The sequence below is a fragment of the Gymnoscopelus braueri genome (assembly GCF_963280865.1).
Source record: "Gymnoscopelus braueri genome assembly, chromosome: 21".
NCBI classification, from domain to species: domain Eukaryota; kingdom Metazoa; phylum Chordata; class Actinopteri; order Myctophiformes; family Myctophidae; genus Gymnoscopelus; species Gymnoscopelus braueri.
This window is the reverse complement of record NC_137623.1, coordinates 19,741,232-19,766,070: the sequence shown is the minus strand read 5'-3', so window position 1 is coordinate 19,766,070 and position 24,839 is coordinate 19,741,232. Positions and strand designations below refer to the sequence as shown.

At 42.1% G+C, this 24,839-nt stretch overlaps 1 protein-coding gene across 1 annotated transcript in view; it reads left to right on the top strand.

Annotated features, from left to right (window-relative positions):
- Positions 1–24,564, top strand: part of pou6f2 (POU class 6 homeobox 2) — a gene marked incomplete at both ends in the record, with an annotated part of 105,307 nt that extends 80,743 nt beyond the window's left edge. Inside the window, 4 exon segments of the mRNA XM_080417431.1 lie at positions 3,934–4,146; positions 8,400–8,535; positions 12,007–12,175; positions 24,048–24,564. Coding sequence (XP_080273557.1) covers positions 3,934–4,146; positions 8,400–8,535; positions 12,007–12,175; positions 24,048–24,564 — 1,035 coding nt within the window.
- Between the last annotated feature and the right edge of the window lie 275 nt (positions 24,565–24,839).

Here is a 24,839-nt window from a genome sequence, read left to right as displayed (position 1 = left end):
AGTGTATCTGCACATTTCTAAAGTGACAATTTAATGACTTTTAAGACCTTTTTAATACCAAATTGTCAAATATGAAAATAGCCGATCTACAAGCTCACAACGCCTCGCACTACGAGGCGTTGTGAGCTTGTGAGCTTGTAGTTCGGCTATCTACCGAGTCAAACTAAATGTAATGCCTCAATTAAGTGCTTGTCAGGGTGGGGGGTCAATCTGTTCAAATATGATTATTTGGAGGGTCACGGCCTGAAAAGTTTGGGAACCACTGACCTAGGGTGGAAAACAAACACAGGTGGCTGGAAAGAAAAAAGAAGGCGAAGAGAAAGAGAGACGAGAGAGAGAGAGAGAGAGAGAGAGAGAGAGAGAGAGAGAGAGAGAGAGAGAGAGAGAGAGAGAGAGAATGACAGTCACAGACAGGAATCCTGTTGCATGACAGGATGTTTTTGAATGCTGCTTCATAACCCTCTGCGTTAATATCTTGAATGCCTTAATTTTTCTCAATTGTAAAATAGAGCGATCCTATTAAGTTACCCACAAGACAACTGACTTGGCCCACCAAAGAGCTATGTTGCCTATAAGCAGCGTGCGACACTGAAGGAATAAGACCGAGTAGCTACGCACGGTGGCAATGGTTGAGATGAGAGCCGAGCTGTCAGTACATTGCTCTTTTATTATGCTTATAGAACAACCACTTAGTCCAATGACGATGAATAATTGAGTGGAACAAGTTCCCCCGCTGCACAAGGCACGCGAAGCGGGGATCTCTGGGACTCGGTGGAGGGGGGTGGGCGGTGGACATGAGCGTCAGGCGCGGGGCAATAAAATATGCTAAGTGGCAGGAGACTACATTACAGGGGGAATCTGTAGAGGCGACGGACGCGGAGAGAGAGATAAATTATCTCTCTTCTAATGCGAAGCAACGTAAGCAAATGAGCCGTGGCGGGGATGAATTACAGATCGCCGGCCCACCTTTCTCCGGCTGATCCTTCCCTATTATGTCAAGGAGAGGAGTAGGGGGGTGTAGACATGAGACAGAGGGGGGGGGGGGGGCAGGAGGAATCAGATTAGCTAGCACCGTGGCGGTGGAGCAGCTACAGTATAAGGCCAGGGGGAGAGATAAAAGACCCAGCTGGCGTGCGGCGAAGCTGTATATGTGCGCAGTAAAAATATATATCGCTTTTTGCTGTCGGGGAGAAACCTCTTATCTCCGTATTCTAACTGTTTTTTCATAAATTAACGCCCTACTTGATCATGCTACAGCGTCACACAAAATAAATCAAAAGTAGCAGATCTAGCAGATTTGAGCTTGTAGATCTGCTACTTGTGCTGTTTACATTTTTTTAATCGGTTTGGGACATACCGTATGAGGTTTCTACCAGACAGAGATGATATACTTATTGGTTAGTTCATATCTAAAAAGAAAACACAGAAATACAAGTGTAAATGGACCCCCTTTTTTATCAAAGAGGAGTCATGTTCAAAAGCACAGTGGCTTGATTTTAGGTCAAGTAGGTCGCCTTTTTGACCAGATGCCGTGACCCAGACCGAATGACACATATTGTAGCTTAGAACGATGATGGGCATCTCATCCACCCAGCGCAATGAGGCTGGAGTGGAGAGGAGGTCTGTCAGTGGGTGGTGATTGGTTAAGATTGACCAATCAGATTCTAAACTAGCAGGAGTGGCCAGTTTTGAACAAAATGCCGCAAATCATGAACGCAGCGTCCGATTGCGGTGAAACTTTGCACTTTTCTAGTTATTATTATTTTTGAAAATAGCAGATAGCAGATCTGCAAGTAGATCAGCTATTTTCAAATAGCCAATGTATATGTTTAAAGTGCTCATGTGGCCTAGTCTCTTCTTTTGGGCTTGTTTTCATAGACCTTGTTGCTTATTTCTCTCTGGCAACGGTGCCCATGACCCCTACAGATAACATTAACCTTCATCATGGTGAAGAGGTGCTAAGAACCCAAAGCAGCACTCTTGGCCACATTCTGTCAGCTTCTGAGAGCTTAAAACACTGCAGTGACACTCTGCCATTCCCTTTGATCTGGCCCTTCCTGAGTACAACCACAGGAAGAGAGGAGAGGAGAGGAGAGGAGAGGAGAGGAGAGGAGAGGAGAGGAGAGGAGAGGAGAGGAGAGGAGAGGAGAGGAGAGGAGAGGAGAGGAGAGGAGAGGAGAGGAGAGGAGTGGAGAGGGAGAGGAGAGGAGAGGAGAGGAGAGGAGAGGAGAGGAGAGGAGAGGAGAGGAGAGGAGAGGAGAGGAGAGGAGAGGAGTGAGGAAGAGAGGAAATTAGTTGGAGGAGAGGAGAGGGAGAGAGATGAAGGGATTGGAAGACGGGGGTCAAGTGCACCATAGGACTCAGTAGTTCCCTCTCTGTGACTCCCTGCTGACACTCTTTCTATATGCTTGTCTCTCTCTCAGTCCCTCTATGATCTATCTATTTATTTCCTTCTCCACACACACGCACAGTCGCACACACACGCACGCACGCACGCACGCACGCACGCACGCACGCACGCACGCACGCACGCACGCACGCACGCACACGTCCATGCCTCACCTCTCGTCCCTGTCTTGGTCTGCTGATAGATAAAACAGTCACTGGTGTGCACCAGCTCTCACACACACACACACACACACACACACACACACACACACACACACACACACACACACACACACACACACACACACACACACACACAGGTATTCAGCACTGACCTTTGCAGTATGCTCCCAGCAGGCTGTAAAACCACCCCAGTGACTGATGATCAGTGGACACTTCTACATATGTCTCTCTATCTCTCTCTCTCTCTCTCTCTCTCTCTCTCTCTCTCTCTCTCCTCTCTTGTCCCTCTGCCACGCACACGCACACACACACACACACACACACACACACACACACACACACACACACACACACACACACACACACACACACACACACACACACACACACACACACACACACACACACACACACACACACACACACACACACACACACACACACACTGATCTACCTTTATATCTATCTATCTATCTATCTATCTATATCTGCCTGTCTCTATTTATCCATCTATCTATCTACACAGTAAAATCCTCCTCCTCCTCTCTGAATGATGTTTACCCCATTTACTCTCTATTCTCATTGTTACAACCAGGCTAACAGGCAGTAACAATAAGGTCATTGTTATTACAACCAGAACCACATTTTAGAAATGTGCAGATACCCTGTTTTGTTTTACTGTTGAGTAAGAAAACAATGTTTTCATCTGGGGACCCTCCCAAAATCATTTGGGGACCCCCCTGGGGTGGGTCCCAACCCACAGGTTACCCACAGGTTGAGAATCACTGTGCTACCGTATGGGCTGCACCAGGCGCAGGTGAATCCCATGAGTGCTGACGATCCCCCCGCCTCCTACCTGTTAGTCTCGCGTGGCCAGACTTTTGCCTCCCACAATTTTCAAATGTTTCCGGTCATACAGTCTGGGACTCGGAAGCTCTGATCATGATTAAAATATAAAGCGGATGTGAAGCCTCCTCCCCACTTCCGTTTCGTCTTTACAGTCGCTCAAATTTATCCTAATATAAATCAAAATCATCTAAGCATATATAGCTTGATGCTAAGCAGAAATTGAAATAAAAAAATATAATGTAAATATATTTTAAAATGTATTTTCGTGAACGGAAATGACAGCCTCCTCTCTCGGATTTCGGGAGGTGTAGTTCCAGACTCTATATAGCATTCGGAGATTGTGGAATAGTTGTCTGGCTACCTGTTGACAGACAAAGCAGAAACAGGGGAAACAACAAACCGACACAAATACACAACCAGCAGGTGGAGTCAAGAGGGGATGGACAGTAAGCATCATATAAAAGCAACCCGGGCTGATTTTGTCTCTTCTCTTCTCTCCACCCCCCTTTGTAGATAATTGGAACAATCCCACTGATGCCCAACTCTGCAGGGCCCTCGAGCCAATCAGGGGGTGGCTGCAACCCGGCACTGCAGGTGCAGCCAATTACACCGCAGCTGCTGACCAACGCTCAAGGCCAGATCATCGCCACGGTGATCGGGAATCAGATCCTGCCTGTCATCAACACCCAGGGGATCACGCTGTCACCAATCAAGCCTGGACAGCAGGTAACTCATAAACACACGCACACACACACACACACACACATACAGTACACACACACACACACACACACACACACACACACACACACACACACACACACACACACACACACACACACACACACACACACACACACACGTGCACCCAAGGATTTGCACATTGCAGCATATGCCAAACATATGTACTGTATACCAGTGGTTCTCAACCTTTTCAGGCCGCGACCCCTCAAAATAATCATATTTGAACTGAGGACCCCCCCCCCCACCCTGACAAGCACTTCGTATAGTTGAGGCATTACATTTAGTTTGACTCCGTTCCACAGATAAATATTGTGAAAATAGCAGATCTACTAGATGAGCTTGTAGATCAGCTATTTCTATTTGCCCTTTCTTATATTATTTGACAATTTGGCCAATGTGTGACCAGTTTTTATAGTATAGTTTGTTGATTACTTTTTATGCAGTAATGGTCTTTTTTTTCGTCACTTTATAGACATCTGGGGACCCCCCCCCCAAAAAAAAGAAATCATATGGGGACCCCCCCCGAGACCCGAGTCCCGACCCACAGGTTGAGAACCACATACCCTCTGCGCGCACACATACATTACACACACACACACACACACACACACACACACACACACACACACACACACACACACACACACACACACACAGAGAGAGAGGAAAAAAAACACAGGTCTTGTACATTGTTTTATTGGGTGTACAGCATATATACTGTATGTAGGCACACACTGTGCATGCCCACTGTACCAGTTATCATTAATCTCTCTGTTAAAACCTAGTGGAGCTGGACTAGAACACCGTACTCTATATGTATTCACCCAATGAAAACAATCAAACAGAACTAGCCTGACCTGTTTTGTCGCGGAGCCCGGCGTTGTGGCTTCTTATTTTGAAAAAAACTTTAACAGACGCCTGAGTGTGTGTACAGCTCTTTCTTCACAACAGTCATATAACTCACAGTTGCATCATCTCACTGCTCCTAATGTTTGGCAACCATTATCTTCAGTGAAAATCACTCAAATTTAGTGTCTCGGCACAGTTCAGATTACTGAGATATGGTGGTGCCTTCGATCACACATCAAAGTCTGTCGAGCCTGTTTTATGTTTTTCTTTTGTTTGTTTGTTTCTTTCCTCGATGTAACAGAGGGGTCTTTTTGCACACGTGCACATGTGTCTGTGGGCATGCCTCTCCATGCGCGCACGTGTGTGCGCGAGCGCAACCGTAATGTGTGCGCTTGTCAGGAAAACCTTTCAGACTTGGGGAGTCTTGCGGACCCCTGCAGAGCTGCACAACAAAACCCATCACTTTTCATCACCCCATTTATAAAACTCTCACACACACACTCCTTCCTCCCCACTCTCTTCTCCCTCCTCCTCACCCTCAATCACACTTTCAAACCCTCTGATTTGTCCTCTCTGACCGCAGCAGTTTGTATTTCTCTTTGATCAGGTGTTTAAAGGGAGAGAGAACCTCTGTGTCCAGCATGGAAGGGAAAAAAAATTATACACCAGTACGAGGATGTTTTAATTGTCTGTTTTGTCTTGTGTCGTTTTCTTTTGCACAGTAGAGTTTGGCTTATACATGCACAGCAACTCTTCCCCCAACCACCACTCATCTCCTCCTTTCTCTAGTATCTATACTGTGCCAAAGTGTGCAGGCATGGAGCCACACACACACACACACACACACACACACACACACACACACACACACACACACACACACACACACACACACACACACACACACACACACACACACAGACACACCCATTCAAAATGCTATTGACTTGGTAATGACATCGTCAGTGCTGAATTACAGGGTAGCAGTTTATGGCGAAGGGCCTCCTCTCTCTGCAGTTGCAGCATGGATTGATGAACCCGTCGCAGATGGACACCTAATTGTCACCGCGGCCACACACTCAATCACACTCTTGAATGAATTAATGCATATGTAATAATGTTTACGCTTTTGTCGCCACTTCAAAGCCACTCATGTACACATTGTTCCAACGGGGGGCATAATTTACGGTTGTCAGAGAGCTTGCAGTCTAGAATATTTCCAGTGAAGCTAGATAATTCCCCCGGCCTGTCAACAGCCCTGACAGTGTGTGCATCGCTGTTGACATCCCCACCCCACCCCCCCTTCACCAACCCCACCCCCCCCAAACCATCCAAACAAACACATGCCGCGAGAGAAAATAATTAATAGCAAAGAGGGATAGTGGAAGGAGCCAGCCTTAGCTTTTAGTGTGGCAGAGACGACCTTCACTTTCAGGGAGTGAAGACGTGTGTGTACAGTACACCCCATCTTGATGTTGTAAGAGCAATTCCAATGTGCATTAAACATGAAAATACATCGTTTTCCCCGCGCCGTCTGTAGTGCATCGCACGGCAGATCATGAATTATGTTTGATACGGAGGAGGACCGCTGTGTCCACATGTTTCTGCCACCGCCGCTATTAGCATCCAACCGGCAGTCTGATGACGGGAGGAAACATACTCTAATTGTCATGAGCCGCTCTCGCTCCCCCCAACAAACAAAAAAAAGCCTGGTTCCTGATGCCGGGTATGTGTGTGTTTGGCGGTGGGGGTGGAGGGGGGGTTATGAAGCTCATAGAGACAGCAGAATATACAACCACTGTGGCTGAGCCAGCATCTACCAACTTCTTCCAGACAGCTGTTGCCAGATTCTGCGAGAGAAATAAGCAATCAGGTCTATGACAACAAGCCCAAAAGAAGCGACTATTAATATAGGCCGCATGAGCACTTTAAAATAATATGCATCGGTTATTAGAAAATAGACGATTTACGAGCTTGTAGATCTGCTATTTTCAAAGGTAATCTAAAAAAAAAAGTGAAACATTTTAATATCTTTTTGAAACATTTTAACAACACTAATTTGGTAGGGGGGTTCACAACATATTTTTTGATGGGGAGAGGGGGTCTAGACAAAATATATTTTAATTTGGGGGTTGTGGTGGAATTCACGGTCAATCAGTAATAGGAAATAACGGGGTCAGAGGCACTACTTACGTCATGTACTTAGAAGGTGGTGTTGGTGCTTTAATACATGAGTGGACAAGGGAGATGTACATTGAGTCCGCACAGGCCTTTGTCATACTGTCATGTTACAAGGACAAGCTGTACCATAAACAATAGCTATCAGGCTATCAAGAGAGACATCTTGGCTTTTACGTCATGTAAAATATAATGTATCATAGGGCACAAGGATGAATAACATAAGATGAACAACATAATGTACTGGAAATAAGGTTATACATATAACCAATCATAATAACATAATTTCTTCCTCAGGGTCCTTGACATGAAAATGTTTGAGAAACCACTGGTTTAAACAACATTAGGAGGTCAAGCCCAAATAAGCAACTACACTTTAGAAACAAGCCCCCAAAAAACACAACCCGCCACAACCTATATTTACAAGCAACTTTACAGAAAAACAAGCCCAAAGTCGCTTATAATAAGCAGACATGGCAACACTGCTATCAGACGCCAGACTGTCTTCTGCAATACAAGTCTCCTTGCTGATGATACAGGGTCTGGTAGGTCGTCTGTTGAGTATTGACACTGCACTCCACACTGTCACTCTAAATACTGTAGCTGGCAATTAACATTATTAGTCGTCATCATCATATTTATTTTAGTCATTCTCTGTATGTTCAGTTGAAAGTGGCTAATTCAGTAATTGGCATTATTGACTTATTGCTGCATCCCCGGCTTGCCATAATGACATGATTAATGTGTAACGTTATAATTACACATTTTTCCCCTTCGTGCAGGATCAATCAAGGTCTGTCTATCTAGGATGGCTATTGAAATGATATTGTGCTGGCGTTATATAACGGGCATGCTTTTCGTCTCTGGAACCCTCATATGTCCAAAACTGTAACTTTTCAGGATTCAAATTCAAAATCGGCAGAAGAAGCAGATCGATAAGCTTGACACATGATAATATGAGTTCACGCGACCGGGATGGTTTACCAGGCTATTGATGAGCTACAAAACACAAAAAGTTTGAATATGGAGATAAGAGGTTTCTGCCCAAAAGCAACGTTTTTGATTTATCAACCTGTGTGTGTGTGTGTGTGTGTGTGTGTGTGTGTGTGTGTGTGTGTGTGTGCGTGTGCGTGTGCGTGTGCGTGTGCGTGTGCGTGTGTGTGTGTGTGTGTGTGTGTGTGTGTGCGTGTGTCCAGCTGCCCAAGGCTCAGCAGGGTCAGACCGGTCCATCACCGCCCAGTCTCCTCCACATGCCTCACAGACAGAGCCCTCTCCACCAGGCCTCTTCCTCATCTTCCACCTCCTCCTCTTCCTCTGCCCTCAGCGTGGGACAGTTAGTCAGCAGTAAGTAGTGTCCAACGCAACACACACACACACACACACACGCACACGCACACGCGCACACACGCGCGCGCGCGCGCATGCACGCACACAGAAGACACCATACGCCACTGGTTCTCAACTTCTGGTCTGGTCTGTAACTACGAGAGTAGTACAATGCGTTATCTCTGGGAATCCACAGTATTAAAGGACGACTTCACCCATTTTCATCTTCATATAATTAATGCTCATGATGAAATGGTGCAATTGTTCTTTTTCTACTCGGTCTGTGTCTCATAGGAAACAGAGTAGAAAACAAGATTTCAAATGTTTTATTTTGATTTGTATTAACGCGAGAACAATGGCTTCCATTATAGCATGCTAACTTTCCAGGAATATAAAGCCTGCAGTTTCTATTAGCTTTGATTCCCCGTCGATGAAGTCACTGGTAGGCAGGTTTCTGAACTGTCCACAGCCCTCCCCTGAGACACAGAGTGAATAGACAAAAATGGTACCATATTAAAATGAACATTAGTGACCAATTATATGAAGATAGGTTGAAAATGGGTGAAATCGTCCTTAAATTTAACTCTGAGAGTGTACAAATAGAGCCAAATTGAATCGTGAGAGTCCATTTGGCTCCATTTGTCTGCCTCTCAGAGTTACAGACCCTGTAAAGGTCCATTTGGACCTCTGGCGGTCCCCGGACCTGACTTTGAGAACCACAGCCATATACCATATGGCTTACAAACCCATGTAATATCGAGTGAAGCTTCCTGAACACGCTCTACGCATTTCTTTCTCAGCATATTGCTTACTGTAGCATTAGTGTGAGATTTATGGCAAATGTGTTGAATTAACATCGCCGCTTGAGCACTGACTGAACATGACGGACATGCCGTGCTTACATGGCTATCAGTATAGGAAGCTTCCGATTGATCTGCCCTGTCCTAGTCTACGTGGGTTATTTCTTCCTGGCTATGTCAATTCAGAAGTTGTGTGTGTATGTAATGAACATAAGCTTCACTCTCTCATTGCCTGGGCACTTGGCAGAGCCTTATAAATCACTAGGCTACAGCCTGTCAGCATGCCCCCCCCCCTACCCTGCGCTCGTCTTAAAAACTCTCTTTTATTCAGATAAATTTCATTTGTCAGAGTCGATTCCCTTAAACTCCAGGTAAACTCATTTCAAAGGCAACTACAATGCCGGGCAATGTAATAAAAACGAAGTTGCCATTGATCAACTGTTTGTAGACATTTTAGTTTAGTTTGTTGTTTGCTCCTTCCTTGGCAAATATCCTATAAGCCAATTCTGAGACCGCACAATGGAACACAGTCCTCTCAGTCCGATTGTTTAATAGAGTTAATGTTTTCTCCTGAAAGCAAGCCATCTATTCTCAATATTGCTTATAGCGCTGCGGCGCAAATCCCATGACAAGAGTGTCATCCGTATACGTGAAACGGATGAAGTGCTATTGTTGTACACCGTCCGTCGGTACAAAGGAACTTCACTCAGCATTAGATTGAAACTGTGAACTGCCGCGTTATTGCTATTTATTTCCGATACAGAGATGTACCGATACCATTTTTTCCTTCCCGATACCGTTTCCGATACCTATAACTTGCGTATTGATCGATACCGAGTAGTACCTATCCGATACCATTGTGTAATTTAAAAAGAATTTGGGGCAGTGGCTCTCAAAGTGGGGTCCAAGGACTCTCTGGGCTCCTTGAGGGGGTTACATGGTTTAAGCAAATGGCATTGACTCACATACTCGCCAATACCGATACCAGCATTTTAGGCAGTGTTGGCAGCTTTTCCTATACTGGTATTGGTATCGGAACAACTCTTATTTATTTCCCCAGAAATTATCAGCGAAGCAAAAATGCCACATCAAAAAAACAAACAGAACTTGTGCTATTTATGCATTGAGACCACCTCAAGCGGAAGGGTTTTCAACTATAAGCTGCAAAGTAAAGAGAACTCCTGGCTTGGATCTCCCCTGAGAGCGATGATGACGAAGGTGCTAATGCTCATCCTGCCGCAGCCTTCAGTCAACTTTGGAGCCTCCAGCCTCCCTCGCCGCCTCTCCAAATGTTCACACGTCTGCCGCGTGCCGCGCACGCCACGCATCACTTATGAGGCACTGCGAGATGGCAGCCCCATAGATTTTTGCTTAAATACGCATGGAGGATTCCTTTAATAATTCATTGATAATGACCAAGATGAATAATTCAGGGGCATAAACTTTGCTTTAGTAAGCAGGATGCCAGGGCACCTGACATTGATGTACAATGTGAAATCGCTTTTTATTAGCCGGGAAATTCTTCAAAAAAAATGCTCTCCAGTGAAGTTTTTTTTTTCAAAGCTGCTTAAATGTGGTTGGAAAAAGCGGTGGTGTACAAACAGCATTTCTCTGTGTGGAGAAAAAACAAAGTGTATTTCTTGAATGAAGATGGATATCATTTTTACCAACAACACGCCTTTATGGTGTGGCGGTTGTCAGTTGTCATCCTCTTGGATGGAAAGGAGCAGGAATGATTCTTTAATACATTCCAGGATGCTTGCTTTTATTGTAAAGGGGAGAATGTCTGTTTTCTTCAACACAGAAAGAGGAATTAGAAGGAATCCCAAGAATGCTAGTGGGCCTGCTGCCCCTACCTTTTCGGTTGATCTGTGTCCATCTATTTGTGTCAATGTGCTTTTATAGCAGATCAAAGGACTTTAGGCTTTCAATTTATGTTTACCAGGCCACACTTTTATCCACCCTCCAGAGGAATGTGCCGTACAGCATAAAATATATATTGTATTGAATAAATACAGTCTAGAAGACTGCATAATAAAGCCTAAAAGAGAAATGATTTATTTTTACCTGATATAACCAAATTACACAGTGATGATCATCACCATGCTAGTTTGGAACATTGCTTGTGGAAATGAACTTAAATTGAAAGTGAAGGGCTAATAAATATAAAGATATCCATGTTGTATTGTAGAGTGTAGTGTAGTGTCAGTTACCTTATGTGGACTATGCAGTCGACACGTGCTGACACTTTGCACCTTAACTAATGTCCATAGCATATCATGTTTAGTATATATCTGCTGCTATGCTCACGCACCTTATGTCTTACCTCAGGTATTACCGCACCTTATGTCTTACCTCAGGTACTTTACTGCACCTTATGTCTTACCTCAGGAACTTTACCGCACCTTATGTCTTACCTCAAGAACTTTACCGCACCTCATGTCTTACCTCAGGTACTTACCGCACCTTATGTCTTACCTCAGGTACTGCACCGGATAGATAACCAGTACCATGTGTAAATATGTAGATAATTTGTTTGTTTTTTATTGATCTCTCTTCCCCCTTGCCCCCCCTTCTTCTTCTTTCCCTTTCTCTTATGGAAATAACAAAAACAATGGAGCTTGCACAAAAACAAATTTCACCCACTGTTTTACACTTGTTAATACACTTCTGATTGTGATTCTGATAGACCCCCAGACTGCTCCCAGTGAAGTGGACGGGGTCAACCTGGAGGAGATACGTGAATTCGCCAAAGCTTTCAAGATCCGCCGCCTGTCGCTGGGCCTGACCCAGACCCAGGTGGGCCAGGCGCTCAGCGCAGCCGAAGGACCTGCCTACAGCCAGTCTGCCATCTGCAGGTAAGGTCAACCACTGATGATGCAGAATTATACAGCAGAAATGGTAGAGTTCTGTTCAAAAATTATTAGAGTTATTCCGATACCAATACCAGTATCGGAAAAGCTGTCGATACTGCCTAAAATGCTGGTATCGGTATCGGCGAGTATGCCAGTCTACTCTATGCCGATCCGTAATTGGTATCGGGAAGGTAAAATGGTATCGGAAACATTAATTTTTTTAAAGTGACAATATTTCTTCAAAATGTTTAGTTGGTGTTTTGGAGAAGAAAAAAAAGGTCTCTTGGGTTAGTCTCTGCGTTGCTCACCAGACTCTTGTTTTGATTATATTGTTTTTGAATCTGCAGCAATCTGATCCTCTCTGTCAAGTGATAAAAGCTATGTGACCACGTGAAAACATTCAGCTCCACTGAATATGTCAAATCACTCATCATCAGTCATCAAATCACGCTAACTTTTGTCTTATAAGAACACCGGTAAAGTAGAGTACACCACCCCCAAGTCAGTGTTTTTGATATTTTCATCTCAGTTTTTTTGGAGAAACCAACCTACAGTACTATGCATAACTTTTAGTGTACAGTATACAATTGTTGGGTCGACGGCTTCAGAATTTAATGTTCTTAACAGCAATTAGTTTCCATTTAATCCATTAAGACCGGGAACGCATCAGTGTTATTTTAAGATTTCTTTGGCTATTCAAAAATAGCAGATATACAAGCTCATAGCATGGCACTGAGTGCCGCGCTATGAGCTTATAGATCTGCTATTTTTGATAAATCTTGAAAATGTGTGGAAATCTTTGAATATATATATTTTTAAATCGAACATTAGTAACTCAAATCTTTGCTTCTGGGGGTCCCTGGAACAAAAAAAAATAGATGGGGGTCCGTGACCAAGTACATAAAAATGTTTTCTAAATTCTAACAGTATGTTGCTACATCAGTGGTGCTCCAAATTTTCCATGTCAAGGACCCCCAAAATTATATTTGGCCGCGGACCCCCATCTCAAAATATGTTGTTCCAGGGACCCCCAGAAGCACAGATCGTAGTAAAAAATGTTCGCTTTAAAACATATATATATATTCAAAGATTTGCACAAATTGTCCACACATTTTTTTAAATAGCCAAAGAAATCTTAAAATTAGTTCCCGGATTGAATGGGTTAAGCAAACTTTTACCACAGTGACTAAAATGATTATAACAAACATTGAGGTAACAAATTAAATACATGAATTAGTATTTTTTTTAAAGAATGTCCATGTAAATAAATGGCAGATCACGCAGGAGCTAGTTGTCTAAAGAGTCATATGTAAAATGAACGTTGAGGAATGCAGCCTGGAATGCTCTTTGGTATATTTTTTTTATAATAAAATAATGGTATTGCTACAGTAATCTAAAGGTCCATTGCTTCTAATCCCTGCTACTATCTTGCCATCTAGTGGATATGTAGGTGTCTCAGGTAAGGTTTAGGATTGAGTTGTCTTAACCCAAGACCGGGAACGCATGCATCTGTGTCATTTTAGATTACTTTGGCTATTAAAAAATAGCAGATATCCAAGCTCATAGCGCAGCACAGAGTGCCGCGCTATGAGCTTGTAGATCTGCAATTTTTTTGAAAAATCTTGAAAATGTGTGCAATATATATATATTTTTTGTAACTTTCACTGGTTGCCAGCTGAGATTGAGGATTGATCAGATTCTATTGAATTATATTGAAGTAAATGTAGCCTCTTCTTGCTACGTTGTTAACCTTTTAACGCCTTATGAATCAGAGCACGGTCTTAAAGTACATCTCAGGCCTAGGGCTGTCACGATTACACATTTAAGTTGGCGATTAATTGTCACACAAATAACTGCGATTAACGATTTAGTGTGTTTGCCGTTGAACATTGAGACATGTAACTTAATTTCTGTTTGCCTTTTAGGCTTCGTAATCAAAAATTGCACAGGGCAGATATGACAAATAACTTAAATAATAAATATACAAAGAAATTATTTACATATTTTATAATTTTTATTTATTTTTAGCACCATAGTAGCCGTCTGTCGGTGTCGGCTCTCAGGTGCATTCAGCTAAATCAGTTCACACCTTCCAACCGACTGATCTCCCGACTTCATTCGACTGCCAGTCTGTAGTAATCTGTAGTAGTCTGTTTGGTGGAGTGCTACCTTAAAGGAGAACATTGCCATTAGACCCTCTTAAACTTGTGGAACGAGTCGACGACCTACGTGAGGAGATGGGACTTGCTCAATCGTCTCTCTCATAATGTTTCATCAATTTATTGTAAAGTCTCGTCTAAAACAACATTTTGTAGCTGACTGGCTTTTCTGTAAACTGCCCTTATTTATATTAAACGTGGACAAGGCCTTAAACAATGGTTATAAAAAGAGGAACTAGAGAGAGGGCCACTGTTGCCAGATTTTGCGAGAGAACTAAGCAGCGAGGTCTATGAAAACAAGCCCAAAAGAAGCGACTAGGCCATATGAGCACTTTAAACATATAAATTAGCTATTTGAAAATAGCCGATCTACAAGCTCACAACGTGTCGTATCTGGATGCGTTGTGAGCTTGTAGATTTGCTATTAAAAAATATATATATTTTTGAATATTTTTGAAACATTTTAACAACACAAATCTGGTATGGGAGTCCCTGGCACAAAATGTGGGGGTCCTTGACATGAAAATGTTTGAGAACCACTGGTTTAAACAACATTTAGGAAACAAGCCCAAATAAGCAACTGCAGCCCAAAAAAATGCAACCCGCAACTACCAATAATTTACAAGCGACTTCACAGACAAACAAGCCCAAAATCGCTTATAATAAGCAGACATGGCCGAAACAGGCCAAAAGAGCCAAACAGACTAGTAGTCTCTTCATTGTGACTCTGTCTAAAACTTGCTTAGGAACTGTGTACTCTGCTCCTCTCAGCCTGAAAAGAAACCTTATCTTTCTTTCTTTGAAAGAAAGAAAGATAAGGTTGACGGCTGCTGCCAGGTTACTCTGCAAGCAAGGTGCAACCATTTATGTTTCGTCTCGGTAAGACTTTATATTAAGGTCGGGTCTATAATGCTTTATAAGCACATTTATAATGCTCTTATAAGGCATTATAACACTTGTTATACATGTTCATAATTATAAATAACAACTTATAACAAGGTTTATGAAATATTATGACTAACTTCATTTATAAGCACTGGTTATAATGCATTATAAACTCAGTGGAACAGCACATTATAACTCCCAGGTAACACTTTACTTAAAGGTCGGGTCTGTAATGCATTATAATCACATTTAGAATGCTTTATAATGCATCACAATGCATTATAATGCACGTATTATGCTTCATATAACACATGTTATAAATGGTCATCATTTTGCATAATAACAAGACACTTTATAACGAATAATTATGTTAAGTTATAATGTGCTGTTCCACTGAGCTTATAATGCATCATGACCAGCACTTATAATACTTCATAAACCTTGTTATAAGTTGTCAAACATGATTATAAACATTATGATGTATTAAATGCAATTATAATACATTATAGACCCAACCTTTACGTAGCTAAAGTGTTACCTTTGTCTCTTTAGTTTAGCTGTTATTTTCTATGCATCTTCATTGTCATTTATCGTTTTAATATTATTATATATTTGATAATATGCGCTGTGTAAAGCAATTTGTAAACTGTGTTTTCAGAAAGGTGCTCTACACCTGCATATCGTCTCTGCCGGGTGGAAAAAAACTCATATGTCCAAAACGGTTACTTTCCAGGATTCAAATTCACGAATTTAAATGTGTCGCTACGTGCCGTGTTTCGAGCTTGCGGATCTGCTACTTTTGATGCTTTTGTGTGACGCTGTAGTATGATCAAGTAGGGCGTTAATTAACGGAAAAAAACTCAACAAGTCAGAATATGGAGATAAGAGGTTTCTGACCGACAGCAACGATATAATGCATATTATCATTTCCATATTACCACTGGTTAGCTGTCAGTTCAGTCAGACTGCATAGCAGCAGATGATGAAGCCACTCAGCCGTGTTAGTGCGCCTAATTGTTCGCAGTCTGGAACTGCCATCGTTATTTCCGTTTAAATTTTAACAGACATCAGATTAAGATATTAAATACATAATTAAACAACCCTGAATGAATTAAGTTCTCGTGTCTGCACTTTAATACTTCACGTCTTCTTCTTCTCCTCCCTCCTCTGTGACCTGACAGCTCGCTTATGCAAAACACGTTGTCGGAGTATTAGACACGGAAGCACTTTAGAGCATTAAATAATTACTAAGGCCTACTACGTACTATCGCCCGTTCACTCGGCTCTGGCGTGAGAGAACTTGACAGGAGATGATCTGTTAATAAGATTACCATGTTTTACCGAGTGCCCACGAGGCGCGCTCATAAATGCTATACATTACATATTCATAAGGTAATCAGACAATCGTCGCTGTCGTGTGGAAACCTTATATGTCCAAAACAGTTTAACCCTTTAACCGGTTAACAACCCGCCTGAGGCCGATTCTACAAATGCCTTTTAAATCAGTTGTTCTCAAACTTTTTCATGCCAAGGACCCCCAAACGTATTGAAAATGATGTATTCGGCCGGGAACCCCTGTTTGAAAATGTTTTGTGCTAGGGAACCCCACAAGTGAAGATTGCCAAGAGCTTGCATATCTGCTATTTTTGAGAACCAGTGTTCTAAACCACTGTTCTAAACCACTTTCTGAAAAACGTATGTTGCTATAATATATAGCTAGATTTATAAAAAATTACACAGATGCTTTCCTGGTTTTAATGGGTTAAAAAAAGAACCTGTGTTCCAATGGATCCAATGTAGTTATCATTTAGTCACAAGCTCTTTTTAATACTTTTTATTGGTTCAATGTTTATAAAACCCACAGACAGACTTAACCACTTTCACTTAAAAAAATAAAATTGCCAATACACGCATCGCCACGTGTTGTGAGCTTGTACTGTAGATAGGCTATTTTTGCTACTTCTTTGTGACGTAGCAAATTTATGAAAAATCATAAAAAGTTATATGGAGATGTGAGGTTTCTGCACGACAGCAACGAGATACATCTCGTCCCTCTCTGTCCTGGTTTTACACTTGAATGATATCTCACATGAACACACACAATGAGCCACATCTATCAAAGACAACTCATGTTTCATGTCAGACTAGGAGGCGTAGACTAGGTCAAATCATCACATTATTTTAAGAGGCACAATCTGCAGTATAGTATACAATGTATAGAGCACTGAATTCACTGCTAGAGGGTGCTACGCTATCCACCTTATTTTTTTGTTTTGGAAGTCCCGTTGGCAAATCTTAGATCGCGTCATGTAAGAACTGTGTTCCAGAAATAAACAAACCAGAGGTAGTGGGAGGCCTTCGATATTCTTTACAATGTCAGAATAGAATCCTCACACTTTTTCTTGTCAAGGACCCCCAAATTGTGTGCCATGGACCCCCATACAAGGATTTGTGTTGTTAAAATGTTTCCAAAGGGTAGGTACCCTCACAAAAAACATGCAGTAATCCTGGTCTCTATACTGCCTCCCCCTGGTCAGCCGGGGCGCCTGATGGAGGGGAAAGGAACTGGTTGGAATGACGTGTTCCTTCCACGCGCTACGTCCTACCGGGGAAACTCCCCCCCTGTCAGGTGATAAGAAGCGGCTTGCTAGCTCCTCATGCATTGAAGGAGGCATGAGCTCAGTTCTGGGCTCTCCTTAGGCTGGCAGAGGGAGAGTAGCGCCCAGGATTAGATAGGCAATTGGCACTGGGTGAAAAAATGGGTTACAAAATCGTGGGATAAAATTTGAGAGGAAAAAAAAATGTTTCCAAAGTTTTCCAAATGTTCCAAAAAAGAAAACAGGATTTTTCTGAAAATAGCAGATCTACAAGCCCACAACGCGTCACATTGTGGCCCATATATATAGGGGTTTACCTGATTTTTATATAGGGGTTAACTCATTTTGCTGGGGACCCCCTGGAACCCCCTCAAGGACCCCTGGGAGTCCCCGGACCCCTCTTTGAGAACCAATGTGTGTTAGGCTAAATCAAATGATGTACTCTATTGCTCTCGAAAGAATTGACACAACTTATTAATGTTCAGGGTTGTCAGCACTACAATTCCCCCATGCGTTTGCAGCAAGGCCCCGCTCTACTCCACATTATATTAATTTTAAATGCACCCCTGAAATGCATGTTGCCTTGCTGATGACCTGCCCTGTTTAAGTATGTGACACAGTGCTGCCACGCACCTTTGAAATTTTCATCACATCAACATCAAACGTCCGATAAAATGTGAAACTCCACAGCTCTCTTATCAGGCACGGCCCTCCACCAAGTAATGTTTAAAGTCTTAAAAAAATCATGCATGAAAAATTCACAGCCATGCATAATTGAAATATTTATAACATACATTAAAGACCATTAGCTTCAAAAAAATAAACACTCTGTGGCCTGTTAGACATGCCTTTATGACAATTCTTTTTTCTTTTTTTTTTGTAGACATTGGACATGACAGCCATCTCCTGATGTTTTAAGTAGAGGGCCAAACCCCACATGCTTTGGTTTAGTTAACATCAACAGAGACATGGAAATTTGAGGAGTAGAGAGACTTGGTGGTACCTAAGGGTGAGGGGGGGGGGGGTGCCGTGGTCTGAAAACTCAGGGGAAGCGACAGTGACAGATACAGACTTCCATCTTGTCTCCTTCTATTTCTCAGCTTGGTATTTGGGAGAACTGTATTAGCTTTATTTCATCAGAAAGGCACAGGCATTGCATGAGGACATCATCAGAACCATGATGCTCTATCTCACAGAAGTGGTAGTGTGTCTAATGAAATGTAACCCGACTAATCTAATTAGATCAAAGTGTGTTTTTTTCCCCGCAATTTTTATTTTAATGACATTGTTTGATAGACACATTTTAATATAGGTCTTTTTTGTTTATCACGCTGTTATGAACATAAGCATTATTTGTAGTGCAATATTGCACATTTATTCATTTATACTACTTAGAGATTTTCATGATTGCTGCATCAATCATGCCATAGTCCTGACAAATATGAAGACAATGGAATGTTTGTAAGTATATCATTACTACCTACGTCGCACCGCGATCCGACCTATATTACTGAGTCATAGTCTCAGGGGCTTTGTCCCTTTTGTGCCCATATATATGCAGATTTCTTTTCTGTCTGTCTACCTGTGTCCCTTTTATGCCAATATATGGAGAACCCTGATGTCAATAGTATATTCCCAATTCTGGTTTGTTTATGGTTATGTCTGAGTCAGAGTGACGTGGCCAAGCTCCGCCAGCCTCCCAGTAGCCAATTTTAATATAGGCTTATTATTATTATTCATTATTTATGTATTACGTGTTTTCCCTTTTTCTTCCATTTTATTCATTCTGCCGAGTCTCAGTGACACTGCTGACCCCTACTGGTTGGTCGTTAGAGACGGTATTTAGACAAGCACGTGTCCCTTTCGATACACATGAAGTTGCCAGCCAATGACGAGTTTCACCGGGAGGACATAAGACATAAGGAGGAACACGCTATTCCTCCCAGTGTAGCTCCCCACTGAACAGACCAACCTGTCTGTAGGAGTCTCTAGGAATACAAGAACGCTCTCCCCAAAACACGTTCGCCCCAGGTCAAATCCGGCAACCTCGGAACGGTAGCCACCAGGTATTACGTAACCACAGTAAAACTATGCCTAAACCCAACCTTATTCCTAAACGTAACCACAGTAAAACTATGCCTTAACCTAACCTTATTCCTAAACTTATCCTCAGTAAAACTATGCCTAAACCTAACCTTATTCCTAAACGTAACCACAGTAAAACTATGCCTAACCCTAAACTTATTCCTAACCTTAACCACAGTAAAACAAATACAAGAATAAAAGAACCGATGGGGGGCGAGTGGTCCACGTAAAATGGGGGCGAGTGTGTTTTGGGGCGATGGTTCCGGTTACAGTCGTTAGTGCAGCGTCAGAGATCGCCCTCCACTGCCGGCTTTCCACCAGCAAACAAGGCCAACTGTGGACGTGGACATGGAGGATTCAAACCAGTCTCCATGGTGGTGGGCAGGAACTTTACCCCTGCGCCAAAACTGAGCGCATCATATTTTGTCTCTAATCTGAATAGGATACCTTTTAAGGACATAATCCATTACATTCACAGATCTCGATCAAGAACAAGAAAGTGCCTTAATCAACACATTTTAGCATAGCCTGTACCTCCAACATAAGACACTATACTCACTAAATGTCTTTCTATAACCCATCATTCATAAGATAAGACAATAACCTTAGGTAAATGGTCATTCAGGCCTAAATAAAGCATATTAAATATGGTTCCTTAATTTTGAAGGATGGTTCATAATGTATTTTAATGCAGAGAGAGGTGGAGGGGGAAAGTTAGGTCCCCCTGTGGTTATGCAATAGTGGTGGGAGTGTGTACCCCAGCTCATTTTTAGTATGTTCGGTTCCTTTTGATCCATGAAATGTCCTGTCTCCAATGACTCTTCATATTTTACTGATGTATTCCCTACAGTGCAGGGCCATCCTCCTTCTAGTGTTAAGCAGGACAAGGTTATAAAGAATAAAGCCTGTGGACAAGGCGTAATCAGTGATGGAGGAAGTAAAATTATCAATACCCTATGGTAGAAATAGTCTGTTACAAGTACGAGTTCGGTATTCAACTTTTACTTGAGTAAAAGTACAAAAGTATTGGCATCAAAATATACTTAAGTACCATAAGTACTCATTATGCAGAATGTCCCATTTCACAAGTTTTGTATAGAATGGATTACAATCTTTTGAAAATAGCAGATCTACAAGCTACAAGCAGATCTACATGCTCACAATGTGCCACGATGTGACGCATTGTGAGCTTGTAGATCTGCTTGATCCAAATGGCCAAAATGTACTGTATATAGGGCTGAAGTGGGTAATGTATGTTTTGTAATAATAAAAGTAACTAGTAATTAATTATAAGTACAATATTTGCCTCTGAGATATAGTGGAGTAGAAGTAAAAGAACACCGGAAATACTCCAGTAAAGTAACAATACTTCAAAAGTGTACTTAAGTACAGTACTTGAGGAGGACAAGATTAGAAAGAATAAAGCCTGTCAACACGCCGTGATGCACAAACAAGGTGTAGAAAAAGAGAGAAAGTCTGTTGTTTACGTATAGCCACGCACCTTATTCCAAAAAATGTCTCTTGTTGCGTTGTTGGCCCTTCCTGGTAGTGCTGTTAGCCTGTTCTGTCTCACCCACTTGCCTGTGAATTGCTGCCAACTGTCGGTCCATTTTGAGTCCACCTAAAAGCATCTTTTTACTGCACTCTTTGGGTCCCAAACCTCTTTTAGTGAAACTATGCACGTAGACTAGAGCATTGGTTATCAAAGTCCAGGGGTCCTTGGGGGGGGGGGGGGTTCCAGGGGGTCCCCAGCAAAATGTGTTAATATAGAATCACAATAAGTCACCGAGTGCCGCGTTATGAGCTTGTAGATCTGCTATTTTTGAAAGAAATGTGAAAAAATTGTGCAAACCTTTGAATATATATATATTTTTAAGCGAACATTTGTAACTCAAATCTTTGGGTCCAAATGCATGTCATTTTGGGGGTCTTTGACATGAAAAAGTTTGAGAACCATTGGACTGGAGAGTACCTTGCCTTTTCTTTTGGGACCCCAAGCCCACGTAAGTCCAGACAGACGTTGTTGTAGTTTTTTTTTGTGTATACAGCATGTATGACAAAATCCTCTTACATAATACTCATATTCTTAATAGTCATACTATTGTGGGATTTTTAAATTTAAAATGAAGTTGAATTGAATTCTGTTAGTCGTGAGTGCAGTTATATTGTAATAATGTTCTGTCCAAATGGCATAATTTATGCTCAAATAACACTACATTAGACAATTAAGCACTTGAACCCCAGCATCCATATTCTCACAACGCTAGGGCTGTCACGATCATGACATTTTACTTGGCGATTAATTGTCACACAGATAATTGCGATTAACGATTTAATTGTGTTTTTGGCATTGAACATTGGAATATAAATAAACATTGCTTTTCTGTTTGGCTTTTAGCCTTCATAAACAAAACGTACACAGGGACAAATAACTTCAATATACAAATAATTTACCGACATATTTAATAATAATTTTATACGTTCAAAAGTTAGTAACATTTGTGGAAACATGCGACGTGTTGTGAGCTTGTAGATCGGCTGTTTCAACTATTTCATTTTAAATGTTTGAAAATGTCTGAACGCTTTTCAACATGGAAAAGATTATGATGTTATGAAGATTATCTCAAATAATTGCGATTAGACGATTCTGTAATAATCGTGACAGGCCCACGCAACGCATTGTGAGCTTGTAGATCAACTATTTTTGGTGTGGTCTAAGTCCTTAGTTCTCAAGTCCACCTTGGGGGGGTACGAGGGGGTCCTCAGCTAAATGAGTTAATATAGCGTCGCAATCATTTTAACCACTTTAACCATAATTTATACTTTAGCTATAAAAAAATAGCAGATATACAAGCTCATAGCGCGGCACCGAGTGCCACGCTATGAGCTTGTAGATCTGCTATTTTTGGAAAATCCCTGGCACAAAATATTTTTTAGATGGGGGGTCCGCAGCCAAATACATATAATTTTGGGAGTCCTTGACATGAAAAAGTTTGAGAACCACTGGTCTAAGTGGTCCAAGTACAGAGTCTAGTGGTTAAGTCACTGGCTAGCTGTCTTCAGCAGCTAACAGGAATTTTCAATTACATTTTCTCACAAGAGGCTTGCCAGGTGCACAATATATTAAAATGATGAGCAGAGGCCACAAACGTGCAAGAATATTCAACATTAGAGTGTGCAAATGTTTTCATATTAAATATACAATGAGAGGTTGTTAGGGTAGGACGGGAGAAAAAAGTTTGAAAAATGTATTAAATGTACATTTTGATTAATAATTCAAGCTTATTTTGTATAAATAAATGATAGTGCTATATGTAAGTGCTTGCAATTGTGGGCTTTTTGGTTTTTATCACTTGACGGAAGGATGTGGGATATTGGTGTGATACTTGCTCTCATTTTTATTTTATTTATTTTATTTTTTACATTTTACTGATTGGTGAAATCTAATTTGAAAGCACAGTATTTAATGATCTGCAGTCAGGTGTTTTGTATTATTGTTGATGCAATTGGACATAACTTCTAGCCAATAGCAGGGTCTCCTTGCTCCATTGCTGCCAATCTGGGGCAGAGAATCCCAAACGCCACTGGTCCCCGTGGCAACCATCACCTCCCGTTGCTGTCGTGGAACACATAGGGCAGTGGTTCTCAAAGTGGGGTCCGGGAACCCCCAGGGGTCCTTGAGGGGGTTCCAGCGGGGTCCCCAGTAAAATTACTTAATATAGCGTCACACTCAGTTTATCACATTAACCCAATTTTAGACTTTGGCAATCTGGAAATAGCTGATCTACAAGCTCACAATGTGGCGTGGCACATTGTGAGCTTATACATCTGCTTATACATCTGCTATTACAAAATAAAGATTTTGGAATAATTTTGAAATGTTGTATCTTGTTGGAGATCCCTGGGCACAAAATATTTCCAGATAGGGGTCCGTGGGGGCCAAATACATATCAACTTGGGGGTCCTTGACATGAAAATGTTTGAGAACCACTGACATAAAGGGGGTTTGGCATGGATTTCAGCCTGTCTGATGTCTCTGTCCCAATGGCATGCTGGTTCAAGGAGACCGCTTCACTATAAGGCAGGCAGCTTATCCTTATGTTCTGGCAGGGCACCTAAGTAAGATTCTTCTCTCTCAATTCTCCCCAGACACACCATCCTGAGAAGCCACTTTTTCCTACCACAGGAAGCCCAAGAGAACACTATAGGTAGCAGTCTGACAGGCAAACTGAACCCTGGCCTTTTATATCCTGCCAGGTTTGAGAAGTTGGACATCACCCCTAAAAGCGCCCAGAAGATAAAGCCCGTTCTCGAGCGCTGGATGGCAGAGGCAGAAGCCCGCCACCGATCCGGCATGCAGAACCTGACTGAGTTTATCGGCAGCGAGCCCTCGAAAAAGCGCAAGCGGCGGACCTCTTTCACCCCGCAGGCGCTGGAGATCCTCAACAGTCACTTTGAGAAGAACACGCACCCGTCGGGACAGGAAATGACGGAAATCGCGGAGAAACTGAACTACGACCGAGAGGTCGTCCGTGTCTGGTTCTGCAACAAAAGGCAGGCGTTGAAAAACACGATAAAGCGTTTGAAGCCCGGCGACCTCGACCTCGGTCCGGCCTCGGCACCGATGGACCCTCACACCGATTCCCTAGAGGAGCTCCCGAATTGACGGAGCTTCTTACCAAATAAAAGAAAAGGTGGAGCGAAAGTCTTGAAACGACAAAGTGGATGAAACCACAATGGAACGAAACTGAAAAAGAATAAAAAATTCAATAAAATAAAAAAAAACACACTTCTCCTTTTATGAAGTCAACTGGATGGAGAGTCATGAGTTTGCAAAACAAAAACTATGTGTTGTCAGTGTTATCACAAGTTATGTAAATGACCTTGACGAAAAACCAAAAACGTGAAAAAAGAGATTAATATCTGAAAATTATGTACAAA